The following is a 17,147-nucleotide window of genomic DNA, read 5'->3' as shown; positions in this document are numbered from 1 at the left end:
AGAGATGGGAGCATGAGAGCAGGGGTGTGTGTTGAAATGGCCAGCAACCGGAAGCTCAGGGTCCTGCTTGCGGACTGAGTGGAGGTGTTCTGCAAAGTGGTCACCCAGTCTGCGTTTGGTCTCCCCAATGTAGAGGAGACCACATTGTGAGCAGTGAATACAGTATACTACATTGAAAGAAGTACAAGTAAATCGCTGCATCACCTGAAAGGAGTGTTTGGGGCCTTGGATAATGAGGAGAGAGGAGATAAATGGGCAGGTATTACACCTCCTGCGATTGCAGGGGAAGGTGTCGTTCGAGGGGGATGAGGTGTCAGAGGTAATGGAGGAGTGGCCCAGGGTGTCGTGGAGGGAATGATCCCTTTGGAATGCTGACAGGAGAGAGGAGGGGGAAGATGCCTTTGGTAGTGGCATCACACTGGATGTGGCACAAATGGCGGAGGATGATCCTTTGGATGTGGAGGCAGGTGGGGTGGAAAGTGAGGACAAGAGGAACCCTGTCACAGTTCTGGGAGGGAAGGGGTGAGGGTTGAGGTGTGGGAAATGGGCTGGACATGGTTTAGGGCCCTGTCAACCACAGTGGGGGGGAATCCTCGGTTGAGGAAAAAGGAAGACATATCAGAAGCGCTGTCGTGGAAGGTTGCATCATTAGAGTAGAGGTGTCGGATACGGAGAAACTGGGAGAATGGAATGGAGTGCTTACCTAGTCCAGGGAGCTGTGGGAGTCAGTGGGCTTTTAATGAATATTACTGGACAGCCTATCCCCAGAGATGGAGACAGAGAAGTCAAGGAAGGAAAGGGAAGTGTTGGAGATGGACCATGTAAAGGTGGAGAGAAGGGTGGAAATTAGAAGCAAAGTTGATAAAGTTTTCCAGTTCAGGGTGGGAGCAGGAAACGGCACCGACACAGTCATCAATGTACCGGAAAACGAGTTGGGGAGGGGGCCTGAGTAGGACTGGAAGAAGGAATGTTCGACATATCCCACAAAAAGACAGGCATAACTAGGACCCATGTGGGTACTCACAGCAACACCTTTTACTTGAAGGGAGTGAGTGGAGTTGAAGGAGAAGTTGTTCAATGTGAGAACAAGTGCAGCCAGGTGGAAGAGGTTGGTGATGGATGGGGACTGGTTGGGCCTCTGTTCAAGGAAGAAGCAGAGTGCCCTCAAATCGTACCGGTGGGCGATGGAGGTGTAGAGAGATTGGACGTCCATAGTGAAGAGGAGACGGTTGGGTCCAGGAAACTGGAAATTGTCAAAATGACATAGGGCGTCAGAAGAGTCACGGGATGAAGGTGGGAAGAGACTGGACCAGGGGAGAAAAGATAGAGACAAGATAGGAAGAAATAAATTCAGTGGGGCAGGAAAAGGCTGAAACAATGTGTCTGCTGGCACAGTCCTGCTTGTGGATTTTAGGAAGGAGGTAGAAGCGGGCTGTCCAAGGTTGCAGGACTATGAGGTTGGAAGCTGGAGAAGGCAGCTTTCCTGTGACGTCACTGGTCACATTGTTTTCAAACTCTCACTCTCTCACCCACTCTTTTTAGGCTACGGCTTCACTATCGCTGTTCCCTGCTCTCCGAGTGAACTCTCGCGGTCTCTCCCGGTCACTTTATGCCCCGGCTCTGCTCTTGCTTTTTCCCGCTTGCTGAGTGAACTTTCGCTCTCTCTCCTGGTCTCTTTATGTTTTATGATAGAGAGACAGACACTAACACATTCCGAATATAAATCCACGGACAATGACACCTACTGGAAAACTGACAGTGCCAACAATTACTTTGTGTTTAGTTTACAGATGCAGCACTGAAACAGGCCCTTCAGCCCACCGAGTCTGTGCCGACCATCAACCACCCGTTTATACTAATCCTGCACTAATCCCATATTCCTACCACATCCCCACATGTCCCTATATTTCCCTACCACGTACCTATACGAGGGGCAATTGTTCATGGCCAATTTACCTATCAACCTGCAAGTCTTTGGCATGTGGGAGGAAACCGGAGCACCCGGAGGAAACCCACGCAAACACAGGGAGAACTTGCAAACTCCACAGGCAGTACCCAGAATTGAACCCGGGTCACTGGAGCTGTGAGGCTGCGGTGCTAACCACTGCGCCACTGTGTTTGATGCAAAGCTTCCTGACATTACAGGAGGGTAACAGAAGCATTAGAGGGGCCTCTGTATGATTTTTGTGTGGGACGTTGACTCGCTTTTAACCCACAAGTTACTGTCTCTGGTATTCTTAAATTAAGATAGTGAGTTCATTGAGCACAGCAAGGATTTGCAAGCAATTCTAAACCAATGGCAGTCGTGAAACAGCAGAGTGCCTTCAGTTTGGCTTCCTGAGCTGCTGTGGTGAAGTCTTCTCTCTTGAGGTGTTCTGTTGACTGCAGGATGGTCTCTTCTCAAATCTTTTTGTGCTGATGTCTCTCAGCACCTTTCATTCATACCTGCACCCTGATCCTCTGACGGTTCCTTCATCCATATTAGGTTACATTCCACCTGCACCCTTTTGATTGATCAGTTATGACCTCACCTTTCATACATTGTCTCTGAAGATAGCTTGATGGCCTAAGTCATTGTCACACAATGGGGAATGTTTGCTATCCCCATCAACATTCCAGTCATGAATAGTCTCCGAACACCTTTACTTACATTTCCATCATGAGGCCGACAAGTCTATCAATTATTGTGACCCTGAGCCTGTCTTAATTGAAATGCAGTAAGGTACTTATCAAAACATCCTGTCTCATAGCAAAGTCACTTCTGTTATTGTTGTTCCAGTTAAACCGTCTTCCACCATCTCTCCAATACAGCGTACAAATATACATTTCACATAACATGATTCCAAACACGAGGTCCATAACTTAATTCTAATATAATACATTGATACATATACAAAGTATAACTATTCCTGAACATAACCACAATATCATTTCAAATTATTCTACTTCAAAACATAGCACCTCATGTGAATTGTATCAGGCCACAACTCGCACAGATTCATCCAACAGATTAAACATGGCAGTTGTTAACCCCTTAGTTCCTACAGTGCCCACCGTGAGGGTAAAATACCAGATGGCATTGATCCCACATACATTACCCTTAAGTGGGGCATATTCTTTCATGGTCTCCTGTCTAATTCTCATTTTCTTTATCATCCCCATGATTTGTCTTAACGCACACACCAAAATCAGAATTATCACCTATTGAACGATTACAAAGACATGGGAAATAATCCTGATCCAAGGGGGTATTTCAATGTTTAACCCCATGTCACACCAGTAACTCTCATCCCCTATCTCAGGGATTTCCTTATTAATTTCCTCATTTTATTGTTGCAGGACATAAAAGTGTTTGTTGGATGTATTGAGTCTTTGCAATAGCTCAGTCAGATGTTCAGGAAAAGGGGGAATGCCATAAACAAATCTACTAACATATTGATATAACTGCTCCTTGAGGTCATCTTTAACAGTGATATTTATTTGCTGATTATTCCTTATACTGAATAGGACCTTGTTTACTATCTGAGCCCTTAGAGAGGGACTAAAACAATATTCTCCCTTCTTTACTTGACACATTAAACTGCCATATGTATACTCTGTGTGGGTAGTAACAACACAATACCTTCCCTCACCTTGGTAGACAGAGTGATTGGGGAACTCCTCTCCACTCACTATTTCCATTGTACAGTTGTGGGGGGTCTTTGTTCCAGGTTAATCCACATGCTGGAGCAGAGTTTTCTACAATATCATATGGGCAAACAAAGACATCCTCTGACTGGAGACCCCCAGACAAGTCAGGGGCAACCCAGGTGGTTTCATTGACTAGGGAGATATAATTAAGTGGATTTTTTTATCTAACAATGTGATTCCTCATTATTATCTGTTACTTAACAACTGTTGCAGTAATTCAAGATTCCCAAGATCAATTCCTTATTCTTTTGCTGAAGCTTGTTAATTCTGAATGATTGTCCTGTTCTCAGTACTTTTGTTTCAAGTAACAGATCAGGCATGGACTTGAAAGATTCTCCAGCTCTCCCTTTATCATATCCACCTTTTGAATCATTCCTCGCCCTTCAACTGTCTCTCTCTGAACTTTCACCTTGTTCCCTCTGTCCATTTCCAGGGTGTTTAATTCTATTCTAATTGTTTTAAAGTCAGTTACTATGGAATATTAATCAATGCCTTGATAATTTAAAACATGTTTCACTCGACTGACCACATTAACCATTCCATGTTGTACTGTTGTTAAGTTGGTGAACATGTCTGAGACCCATTCTTCAATGCATTTCACCATGCATCTGCATGTTAGTTACTTTGTGCAAAACACATCACATTTCCACCAGTGTCCCAATATCATGTCACACATTCCTGAATCGCCAGTGATCTTAACAAAAGATCAAAAAGGGGAGGGGGTGAGGGAAGTGTTTCGAGACCTTGCTCATCTCCCCCTGCATGGTCCCAATGCGTTGGGCAGTGGCCAGAATGTCAAATTCAGTTCTCTTAAAAAAAACATAGGCAAGATACAAATCTCCAAGAGAAAGCTATCAATTTACAATTCATAACTGCACTCTCCTAACTCTTATTCGAAAGTTCTGAACTTCCTGGAAATTATGCACATTAATTTAACAGTTTGAGCTCTTATTCTGTCAATTTTTGCCCCCAAAATTCCTTGCTTAGATCTTGCAGCAACCAGATTTTATTCCCAATTCTAATGAATTACAATTCTACTTCATTTTTGCGCCCTGGAGAAACTTGAATGTCCATTACCCAGAACGTTTTTAACTGAAGAATCAAACAGACCCTTAATCATTATCTCACTGTCGCGGCAGTTCCCACTGACACAACATCTTACTTCACAATAATATACTGGCAGGCAGACATGTAGTTGCCCCAGGCATTACCATTTTGTTTTGAAGTAAAATTTTGTTTATCTCCTTAAACTTCAAGTAAACTTCCCTTATGAGTGCCTGGAATAACAACTCATCAATTTGTGTTATCAATTCCAATTTTAGAAATAATTATCCCCAGGCTTGGTGCTTTTAAATGGTGCTTTTACATCAGATAAAAGTGTTTGCAGGTGTTTAGAGGTGACCTTCACATCTCTTGTTTTCAAGCACTTTGTCTTGAAAGATTTTCAAAACTTCTGGATTTCTTATTGTTCTTGTTTCTGTTTTTAAAAAAAGCACAAAGAATCCATTTGTCTCTGGTCAGGAGTCCAATGGGTTAACATGTCTAATTGTATCTGTGAATTCATCAGTTTAAAATTTCATAATGTCTAATGTTCTGTATATAAATCTTCAATGAACTAAAAGTTTTGTAGTGAGCTAAGCTGCGAGCTGAAAGGGTTAACTATCACTGCTAGTTTGAAAAGGGGGCGGGGCAAAAGTTCTCACATTAGATCACCTTTTCTTTGAAAAAAGAGCAAATATGTTCCATTAAGTCACGTACACACACCCAAATGGGTTAAAGCATTTTCAATTAAACTCCCAATTGTTTCCAAAACTCCTTAGTTTTCTTAAAAACCCAAGACTAATTCCAACCCAGGTGACTGAACAATCACCTCAAATATCCCAAATTCCAATTTACACAATCAAACCTTAAAACTGTCCCACTCTTACATGTGTGAATTAGTCTCCAGAAAAAAATTCCCACATGTTTTCTCATTGTCACTAGAATGCCACTGTGGCAACCAATGAAATTCCAATTTCATCACTTAGAAAGGTTTACTTTATTAATTCCACATCCCTTTAGACTGTGCTTACAATTCTCATATTTAACTCAAAGTGACAATTCTACTATTGCAGGATTGTGTGTCCCAGAGATAAAAACTAAATATTACAAATGCAGACACACATTAAACAGACAACTTCAAACAACTTCCACTGAAGACCACCAAAACAGGTTTAAGTTCTCTGCACAGAACAGTGAAGATGACACACACACAAAAACTGGAAAAAAGGTCTTTTATTCACAAATTAGGAAGCTTCCTCTCACACACACTGCAGCCACTCTGGGTCTTTTCAACTTTAATAACTGAGAACTAATGATTAACTAAAACAGAACAGAATAAGCACGTGCTTTTTATTTAAAAGGGAAAAGAGGAAATTAAATTACATCACTTGTCTTCTTTTTTCTAGTACCTTTATGAATGCCTGTAAATAGAAATCTAAAGAAAGAGTTAATTCCACAAACAACAAAAGGAAACCTTCAACATTCTTCGTCCCAAAAGAAATTCACCCAGCAAAGTTTTTGCAGCCTGTTATATCGTGCTTCCAGTCACAGATTCTTAAAGAGACAGAACACCAGAAACTCATATTCCATTCTCCTTCATTTCATCAGAACTGAACTCATCCTTCTCTTCAAATCAACTTTGATCCAAGTGTATACAGAACACAGATTAAACAACGAACAATCTTCAAACAACATACAAGACTAGATCAAAGAGGGTTAATTAGTCTACAATTCCAGTGACACAGAACACTGAGCACACACACAAGGGAATCACACAGAGAGGAATTACTCTCTCTTTAAATTTCCCTCGACACAGGATCTGAGCTGGATATGAACTCCAGTAAAGGTTTCAAGTTGAACATCTTTTCACACCAATCTGGTTGCTCACACACCGTCCTCACCTTTACAGTGGGCTATCGTAATTTCTTTTCCTTCTGTCCATTCTCCCTCACGTACAATCTACTTTCAGGTTCTGAAATTCTCAATTCACAATGAGTCCCCATTTTAATAATGTCTAACTCATGGATGCAGGTTTGTAAATCACTGGGACTCAGGGACCGGGGTCAGGAATTAGTTCCAGTCTGCTGTCCCGCTTGATTTAAAACACGAGTCTCCATCACCACATTAACAGGAAGATCGGTGGGGGTGGGAGGGGGGGTGTGTGGAGTGGGGAGGTCCTGGACCCGCTAGTCTTCACCCGAGTGGTACTTGGAGGCTTTCTCCCCGAATGAACCCCACTCTACCTCTGAGGAATCAGTATATTCTGGATCAATTGGGTGACAGCAGACACAAATGCTCGCTGTTTCCCCAACTTGCTCTCTAACGCAGAGTGAAGAGCATCCTCGATTCTTGTTTGCTGAGCTGCTGTAATGCAGTCTTCTCTCTCGAGGTGTTCTGTTGACTGCAGACTTCTCCCTGATGTCTCTCAGAACCTTCCATTTGTGCTGCCACCGAAGGTTCCTTAATTCCATGTAAGGTTACATCCCACCTTATCGCTTTCGATTGATCAGTTATGACTGCACCTCCCATACATTATCTCTGAAGATAGCTTGATGGCCTATGTCATTTTCCCACAATGGGGAATGTTTGCTATCCCCATCAACATTCCAGTCATGAATAGTCTCTGAACACCTTTACTTACATTTCCATCGTGAGGCCTACAAGTCTATCAATTATTGTGACCCTGAGCCTGTCTTAATTGAAATTAAACAATCCTGTCTCAAAGCAAAGCCATTTCTTCTATTGTTACAGTAGACACCGTCTTCGACCATCTCTCCAATGCACCATACAAATATACATTTCCTCGAACATGATTCCAAACACAAGATCCATAACTATATTCACAATATATATTAATGATATAGATGAGGGAATTAAATGTAATATATCCAAGTTTGCAGATGACACAAAGCTGGGGGAGTGTGAGCTGTGAGGAGGATGCAGAGAAGCTCCAGTGTGATTTGAACAGATTGACTGAGTGGGCAAATACATGGCAGATGCAGTATAATGTAGATAAATGTGAGGTTATCCACATTGTTGGCAACAACATAAAGGCAGATTATTATCTGAACGGCGATAGATTGGGAAATGGGAGAGTGCAGTGAGACCTGGGTGTCCTTGTGCACCAGTCGCTGAAAATAAGCATGCAGGTGCAGCAGGCATTTCAGAAGGCAAACGGTATGTTGGCCTTCATAGCGAGAGGATTTGAGTACAGGAGCAAGGATGTCTTGCTGCAATTATACAAGGGCTTGGTGAGACCACATCTGGAGTACTGTGTGAACAATGTCACCTCCACTTTCCAGGCAAATACGTCCCTTTAACTCCTGCCGACAGTTTACCCAACACCCCAGGCACAGTTGCTACATTGAAATGTCAATTGATAATTTAATAAACTGGATTGAGAGATTTATGTTTGGAAGGATATTAAGGAATATGGAACCAAGGAGAGGTGTAGATGGAGTTAATGTACAAACCAGCCCGAACCGAATTGAGTGGAACAGGCTGAATGGGCAACATAAACTCTATTGGTATGAGAAAAAAAATTCCATTTCCCCTGTGCACAGTGTACTCAGGTTTCTTTTATTTTATTCTCAAAATATACTTTATTCATAAAAATCTGTAAAAAAAAAAAAACATGACAAAACAGTTCCAAACAGCACCAAGTCAAAAATTACAGACAGTGCAAAGGAGGTCAGTTTCCTTCAATGCAATCATGAATTGGCTCACAACCCTTCCATTTCATTTCTCGTGCCATATACATTTTACAGCAAACGAAAATTTTCCCGATACAGTTCAAGGGGTTTTCCATGGATCCAGCCCCTCCATTCTGCTTGGTGGGGGGACCTTACACTGAGGTCTTTCCCCATTGAGCCTTTGCTGCGGCTGCCCAAGCTTTAGTACGTCCCTCAGCATGTAGTCCTGGACCTTGGAATGTGCCAGTCTGCACCATTTGGTCGTGGACAACTCTTTGCGCTGGTAGTCCAGCAAGTTTCGGGCAGACCAAAGGGCCTCTTTCACTGAATTGATAGTCCTCCAGCAGCAGTTGATGTTTATCTCCGTGTGCGTCCCTGGGAACAGCCGTAGAGCACAGACTCCTGTTAGAGCTGCTTGTGATGAACCTCGACAAAACCTCTTTCCACACCTACTTTGCAAAGACACATTCCAGAAGGAGGTGGGCAACCGTCTCTTCCCCACCACAGCCACCGCGAGGTCATTGTGCGGAGGGGGTGAGACTTCGGGCGTGCAGGAAGGATCTGACTGGGAGGGCTCTTCTCACCACCAGCCAAGCTACGTCTTGGTGCTTGTTTGAAAGTTCTGGTGATGAGGCATTCCGCCAAATGACTTTGGCGGTCTGCTCAAGGAACTATCCGACAGAATCTACCATCTCCTTTTCCCGTAGGGCCTTGAGAACATTCCGTGCAGACCACTGCCTGATGGACCGGTGGTCAAAAGTGTTTCTGTGCAGAAACTGTTCCACGACAGATAGGTGGTACGGCACAGTCCAACTGGATGGAGCGTTCTGCGGCAATGTGACCAGGTCCATCCTTCGCAACACCGGGCACAGAGAGAACCTCAGCACATAGTGACACTTGGAGTTTGCGTACTGGAGTTCAACACACAGCTTGATGCAGCCGCACACAAAGGTAGTCATCAGGATGAGGGCGACGTTGGGTACATTTTTCCCGCCCTTATCCAGAGGTTTGAACATTGTGTCCCTCCGGACCCGGTCCATTTTGGATCCCCAGATGAAGCGGAAAATGGCTCCGGTGACTGCCACAGTGCAGGAGTGGGGTATGGGCCAGACCTGCGCCACGTACAGCAACAACATGAGCGCCTCGCACCTGATGAACACGTTCTTAACCACAATGGAGAGAGATCGCTGCTCCCACATGCTCAGCTTGTGTTGTACCCCGGCTACTCGCTCCTCCCAGGTTTTGGTGCACGTCCTGGCCTTTGCGAACCAGTTCATCAGCAACTTCAGGTAGTCTGACCTGACGGTGATGGGGACAAAGGATCGGTCAGCCCAGTTCCCAAGGAACATGGCCTCGCTCTTGCCGTGGTTAACTTTGGCTCCCGAGGCCAGTTTGAACTGATCGCAGATGCTCATCAGTCTGTGCACAGACAGCGGATCCGAGCAGAAGATGGCGATGTCATCTATGCACAGGGAGGTTTTAACCTGAGTGCCTCCACTGCCTGGGATTGTCACCCCTCTTCTGCTCGCATCCTTCCTAATAGACTCAGCAAAGGGTTCAATACAGCAAACAAACAAGACCGGGGAGAGAGAACAGCCCTGTCTGACTCACAGTGTACTCAGGTTTCCACACAGTTACAACCCAGGGACCTTGATAGATTCAGTGACAGGATCAAACTACAGCAGCTGGTGTAAAATGTGGGGAAGTTTGAGGTCAATAATTTTTAACCTCAAAGATAAATCAGGGTATTTTCCAAATGGTTAGAATCTGGGAACTGTGGAGGAACAGAGAGATTTAAAGGGATAGGTATGGAAATGATTAGCAACCATTGGACCACCTGAGAATTATTGAAAATGCTGATGGAATTGAAGTCTTTACCTCAATGGGGCTGGAACAGAAATGGTGGAAGTTATGTTACAGTTGTGTGAAGCTCTGGTTAAATCACATCTGGAGGACTGTGTTCTGATCTGGACACCTCACCTCTGGAAGGATAATTTCGTTTTAAAGAGGATGCAGTACAGATTCACCAGCATTGTACCAGGGTTTAGAGGGTTAAATTATGAGGCCTGGTTGTATAGATTAGGCTTGTATTGTCTTGAGTATAGAAGATTAAATAATGATCTCATTGATGTGTTCAAGATGATAAAAGGATTAATGTCAGGAAACTCTTCTTGACACAAGAAGTCGAGGAAATCAGAACCTCTCCGCCCCCAATAGGCTGTTGAGGCTGGGGGTCAATTGTAAAGTGACAAAAAGTGATAGATGTTAGGAAGGGAATGAAGGAATATGGAACTAAGTGGATTAGATGGAGTTAATCTGCAAATCAACCATCAACCAATAGAAAGGCAGACCAAGCTTGAGGTGCTGAATGACCGACTCCTGTTCCTTAGTTTATCAAGGGATATGGATCAAAGGTGGTAAATCAATTTGAGGGCCAGAACAGTCATCATGTAATTACATTGGGAATGGACTTGAGGGGCTGAATGGCCTAACTCAGTTGCTGTAAACATATACAACTACTTATCATTATTACGAGGCAGACAATCCCATCACATCGAAACAGTTTGAGTTCGTGAGGCTGCAAACCCAAAATGAAAATGTCACCAGGCACTCAGACCTTATCTCCAATTCAGGGAATGACTATGAGGTACTGAGACATTCAAGACCAGTGTCAAACTTTAATGAGAAGGTTGAGTCATATTTAATGTCAGCTGCAAAAAAGAGCTACCAGGCTAAGTTGGCCGAAATAATTTTGGACTCTCCTCTTAACAAGGTCAGTTCGTGGGTAGGGCATGTGAAGCTTTTTCTCTGTTATCAGAAGCTCCTTTGACCGTCAACAAACTAAAATTAGAATTCTAAATGCGTGTGAGTTAGTACCTGCAGCCTATATGACAGAAACTGAGACACACCAGGATTAGACCCGCATAGACTTGCATTGAAATTCAAAGAATTAAACAGATGACATTCGATCGCTGGATACGATCTTTCAAGCTTAAACCCTCACATGAAAATTTGAGAGAAGTGACGTTGCTGCAAGAAATTAAAAATAGTATCGCAGTTAATACAAGAACCCACCTTGAAGAACAAAGAGTTAAAGGGTAAGAGAAGCCACAGAAATGACTGACAATGATGAGTTAATACACAGATCCCATAACTCTGAATAAATTTGGGTCTAGTAACTCTTACATGCCAGGGAGAGATAGCAGGGATGCAGATGGAACAGAAATGGGCTCGAGAGAAAAGGAAAGTAGGGAATGAAAACCAAGCCAGTCTCCAACTGTTTCAGAGAAGGAACTCAGCTGATAAACCAGTAAGGACACGCCGGATGTGTTTCCAATGTTATTATAAACCTCTTTCCGTTCAGCCCAGATAGTTCTCTCTCTCACTGGGATCCGGTTCCATCGGCAGTTCCTTCACGGGAATGTTCTGACTATTGTTATTGGACCACTGGAAACATCACTGTCTGTTCCCACTGTGACCTACCGGTACAGGCCCTAACCACTGATTACATTCCTCTCCCCAGTCACTGTCTGAAACTGAACCAGACTGTTCACAACCTCATCGTCCTATTTAATCCAGAGCTGCATTTTTAACCCTGCATCCTCTGCATCACCAAGACTGCCAACTGTCACCTCTATAACAGTCACGGTCTCCACCCCTGCCTCAACTCACCTGCTGTTGGATCCTCATCCATACCAGTAAAGAGGGGCTTGCGCTGGAGTCGAAGAGCCAGACCCACCCTAGAAACAAAGCAAATGGCAGTTTTTTAAACTTTAAGGATATGATGGGGGGGGAGTGGGGGCAGGGAGTAGAGGAGACAGGGGTGGAAAGGAAATGGAAAAGGAGAGAATAGGTGGCTGAGTGGTGGAAGGCAGAGAAAGGCTGCAAGGATGCTCCTCTTGAATAGGTGGTTGGAGCACCTGACTGGAAATAGTACAAAGTTCAATCTTCCAGTGGGGTGGGGCGGTGGAGGAATTCTTTGCCCGGTCGGCTGGAGCCGTCCGGTTCTTTCCACTTTCTGCTGTTCTGACAAAGACTTTCTTCACCCAGGTGGCTCCAGCTGTCCTGAGCCACGCAGTTGGGGTGGGGAGGGTGCTCCATTTGTGCCAGATGGAGGAAAGCACAAGAGCAAATACAGGGGCTCCCGAAAGAATCTTTGTGCCCCACCCCTGGATATTCCAGCATCTCCTCCCTCCCCCAACAGTCCAAGCAAATCAGTTCTCCAGTGCTGCAACACCCACCTCTCCAAAATAACTCACATGCAATGGATGGAATCAGTTCCACATTTGTATGTTGGAAATGTTTCAGCTCTCTCCAATCTCAGCTCCCACCAGTCTGCACAGGTGCAGCTGTTTCATCTGATTGCAGACAGGAAATGCTCCAACCAATCAGAGCTGTAGCTGCCCTGGGAGTGTTTGATGGGAAAGTGTGGAGGGAATCCAACACTCCATGTGCAGGTGGCAATGCAGCAGTACCCTGTTCTTTCATAAAAATCTATGTTTTGAAGAGTCACTGAGGGGGACGTGTAGAATGAGCATTACTTCATCGAACACTTGCTGCAACTGCCTTGGAGAGGTTGAGGGAACTGATCAGCACCCTCGCCTTGGTGAACGTCTGGTGGAATCTCAATCCCGACTCCAGTGCCTTCAGCTGCAGGTCTGGGGGAGGAGGCTCCTGAATTGACAACCTCTACATTTTGTAGGCATATGTTACGTGTGTCTCGATGGCCTCCATGCAGTTGGTGTCATGGTCAGAGCTGCTGGCTGATGACAGATCCTCCATCACTGATCTGGAGGGAATGGGCTTTTTGGTCCATACTTATTACAGCACATTGCTCTCTCCGGATTTGACCAGCGAGGATGCGTGCAGAGTTTTCTGAGAGGGCCTGTTGAAGTTCAGCCCGGAGGGTGCTGAATGACTGGAGGCTCTGCTAACATTGGCAGAGCTGACCAGCACCCTCCACAAGCTCTCAAAGCTAAAATCTACAGAGCTTGACAGGCTGACCATGGACTTCCTCAGGGGTTCTGGGAAATCCTGGGGGAAAGCCTGGTAACCAGGGTGATGTCCCTCTCATGGTACATGGCTGAAGAGGGGTGATCTCCACCTGCTTGAACCACCTGCAAGAACTGGCGTCTGGTCTCCCTCCTCAGCACGGATTATAAGATCTTTGCCCGGGCTAGGTCGACTCGCCTGGGCTCCCTGCTGGCCCATATGATCCAACCTGACCTCTCCGACACTGTCCCGGGCCGGTCCATCCAGGACACACCCACCTGGTCCTGGACATGATCCATCTTTTGAAGAGGACTGGTTTGTCAGTTGCCTTTCTCCCCTTCGATCAGGAGAAGGCGACTCGACAGTGTTGATCACAAATATTTTTTTCGGGATTCTGCGCACGTTCGGGCTCGGGCCGCAATTTGTGGCCAGGTCTGACTTTTCTACGCCGCCGCTGAGTCAACGGGTTCTTGATGGCATCCGTTCACTTTGGCAGATGAGGGATGCCCAGCAATTATACACCATCTGCGTGGAGCCATTCCTGTGCCTGCTTTGCAAGAGGTTGGTGGGTGCATGCGTAGCAGCAAACCTTTTCTGCCGCATCCACTGTGAGAAATGTTCAAGACGCATGGTGTGTCAGTGGCGGATGGGACAATGATTTGAAGAGCATTAAGGTGGATAAATCCCCAGGGCCTGACCAGGTGTATCCTAGGATGCTATAGGAAGCAAGGGAGGAGGTTGCTGGGGCCCTGGCAGAGATTTATGTCTCATCGTTAGCCACGGATGAGGTACCGGAAGACTGGAGGACAGCTAATGTTGTGCCTTTGTTTAAGAGGGCAGCAGGGATATGCCAGGCAACTATAGGCTAGTGAGCCTTACATCAGTGGTGGGAAAGTTATTGGAAAGGATTCTGAGAGACAGGATTTATATGCATTTGGAAAGGCAAGGTCTGATTAGGGATAGTCAGCATGGCTTTGTGCATGGGAAATCATGTCTCACGAATTTGATTGAGTTTTTTGAGGAGGTGACCAAGAGGATTGACGAGGGAAGGGCGGTGGACGTTGTCAACATGGACTTTAGCAAGGCCTTTGACAAGGTCCGTACCAAGCGGGTAGGCTGGTCTGGAAAGTTCGAACACATGGGACCAGGGTGAGCTAGCCAATTGGATTCAAAATTGGCTTGTTGATAGGAGGCAGAGGGTGGTAGTGGAGGGTTGTTTTTCAGATTGGAGGCCAGTGACAAGTGGTGTGCCACAGGGATCAGTGCTGGACCCTCTGTTGTTTGTCATATATATTAATGACTTGGATGTGAATGTTGGGAACATGATTAGTAAGTTTACAGATGACACCAAAATTGGTGGTATAGTGGACAGTGAAGAAGGTTGTCTGAGGCTACAACAGGATATAGATCAACTGGGAAAGTGGGCAAGGGATTGGCAAATGGAATTTAATGCAGACAAGTGCGAAGTGATGCATTTTGGGAAGTTAAACCTGGGCAGGACATATACAGTGAAAGGCAGGGCCCTGGGAAATGTTGTTGAGCAGAGAGACCTGAGGGTGCAAGTGAGTTCAGGGCGGCACAGTGGCGCAGTGGTTAGCACCGCAGCCTCACAGCTCCAGTGACCCGGGTTCAATTCTGGGTACTGCCTGTGTGGAGTTTGCAAGTTCTCCCTGTGTCTGCGTGGGTTTCCTCCGGGTGCTCCGGTTTCCTCCCACATGCCAAAGACTTGCAGGTTGATCGGTTAATTGGCCATTATAAATTGCCCCAAGTATAGGTAGGTGGTAGGGAAATATAGGGACAGGTGGGGATGTGGTAGGAATATGGGATTAGTGTAGGATTAGTATAAATGGGTGGTTGATGGTCAGCACAGACTCGGTGGGCCGAAGGGCCTGTTTCAGTGCTGTATCACTAAACTAAACATAGTTTCCTGAAAGTGGCAAGACAGGTAGACAGGGTGGTGAAGAAGGCGTATGGCATGCTTGCCTTCATTGGCCGAGGCAATGAGTACAAGAGTTGGGACGTCGTGTTACAGTTGTACATAACGTTGGTTTGGCCGCATGTGGTGTAATGTGTGTAGTTCTGGTCACCGCACTACAAGAAGGATGTGATTAAGGTATAGAGGATGCAGAAAAGATTCACAAGGATGTTGCCTGTTTGGACGGCTTGAGATATAAAGAGAGATTGGAAAGGCTGGGTTTGTTATCCCTGGAGCCAAAGGCGGCTGAGAGGGGACATGATAGAGGTATATAAAATTATGAGAGTCATAGATAAGGTGGATAGCCAGAGTCTGTTTCCCATGGTAGGGGTGACTAAAACTAGAGGGCATAGAATTAAGGTGAGAGGGAGGAGGTTTAAAGAGAATCAAAGGGGTAAATGTTTCACACAAAGAATAGTGGGTATTTGGAATGAATTGCTAGAGGAGGTGGTGGAGGCAGGAACAGTAGCAACATTTAAGAGGCATCTGGACAGGTACTTGAATGAGTAAGGCATAGAGGGATATGGAATTAATGCAGGCAGGTGGAATTAGTATAGATTGGCATTATGGTCGGCAAGGACATGGTGGGCCGAAGGGCCTGTTTCTATGCTGTACGACTCTATGACTCTATGATTCTATCAGCTCATGTATGATAAAAATTCTGTTGACATTTCCCTGGTATTGTTTACAGTAATCGATGAACGACTGACTGGGTGTGTTTGATGTATGAGATTCTGAACTTCACTGAACCTGCAATTAACCACGACATTTATTCATTCCATTTCTCTGCTGCATACCTGAATTAATGTGAAATTCTTGCTCAGGTTTAAAGAAGGACAAGGTTAGATAAGGTTAATGTCAATGCTGCAGTGTTGAGCGCTCCTGCTCAGTGTAATTGTCGGGGGTGGTGGTGGGTGGAACATGGGGGGGGAACAGAGAAATAGAGACGGGGGGGGAGGAGGAACAGAGAGGGGGGAACAGAGTGGGGAAATCAGAGAGCGAGTGGGGGGAAATCAGAGAGCGCGAATGGGGGGAAATCAGAGCGCGAGGGGGGGGGAAACAGAGAGCGCGAGGGCGAAACGGAGAGAGAAGGACGAAACGGAGAGAGAGGGAGAGAAAGCTGACAGACAGACAAGTCCTCTGGGAATGATTGATCTGGTCCCAGACCAGGTCAATGTTGTCATGAAAGGACCGGCCCGGGACCATGTAGGACTGGTCGGGGTGGTGATATGAGTCAGCACGGAGCCCAGGCGAATAGATATAGCCTGGGCAAAGATCTTATCATCCGTGCTGAGGAGAGAGACCGGATGCCAGTTCTTAAGCAAGTGGAGATCACCCCACTTTGGGAGCAGGGCGATGACCACACTGCACCACATGAGGGTCATCTCCACGATTGCCCAGCATCCACTCCACCCCCCCACCCCCAAGGACTGGCACGTAGTCGCCCCCCAGGATGTCCCAGAATGCCCTGAGGAACTCAACGGTCAGCCCCAGGGATTTGCCTCTTGAGAGCATCCCCTGTAAGTCAACAGGATCTGTGATCATGAGGAGCACGTAATCGATGGAAGCCGAGAGGACGACCCGCATGACTGACCCATGCGGAGCCAAACCCACCAACCTCTTGCAAAGCAGGCACAGGAATGGCTCCACGCAGATGGTGTGTAATTGCTGGGCATCCCTGACGTACTCATCAGCCAAAGTGAAGGGATGCCATCAAAGACCCGTTAACTCAGCAGCGGCAGTGTAGAAAATTCAGA

At 45.7% G+C, this 17,147-nt stretch overlaps 1 protein-coding gene across 7 annotated transcripts in view; it reads right to left on the bottom strand.

The window, feature by feature from the left end:
- Positions 1–5,132: 5,132 nt before the first annotated feature.
- The window catches only part of LOC137346329 (uncharacterized), a 538,211-nt gene continuing 526,196 nt past the window's right edge, over positions 5,133–17,147 (bottom strand). For 4 of the 7 annotated variants that reach the window (XM_068009819.1, XM_068009822.1, XM_068009823.1 and 1 more), the window contains one exon: positions 8,372–9,722. In XM_068009819.1, the coding sequence (XP_067865920.1) occupies positions 9,095–9,700 (606 nt within the window). In that variant the 5' untranslated portion in view covers positions 9,701–9,722 and the 3' untranslated portion in view covers positions 8,372–9,094. Of the gene's footprint in view, positions 5,168–8,371; positions 9,723–11,897; positions 12,164–17,147 lie in introns of those variants that run through there. The other 3 variants (XR_010968701.1, XR_010968700.1, XR_010968699.1) reach the window with 3 other exon arrangements.

This window comes from Heterodontus francisci, chromosome 29 (assembly GCF_036365525.1).
Source record: "Heterodontus francisci isolate sHetFra1 chromosome 29, sHetFra1.hap1, whole genome shotgun sequence".
Lineage (NCBI taxonomy): Eukaryota > Metazoa > Chordata > Chondrichthyes > Heterodontiformes > Heterodontidae > Heterodontus > Heterodontus francisci.
The sequence above is the reverse complement of the archived record's forward strand: the minus strand, read 5'-3'. Positions and strand labels throughout refer to the sequence as shown.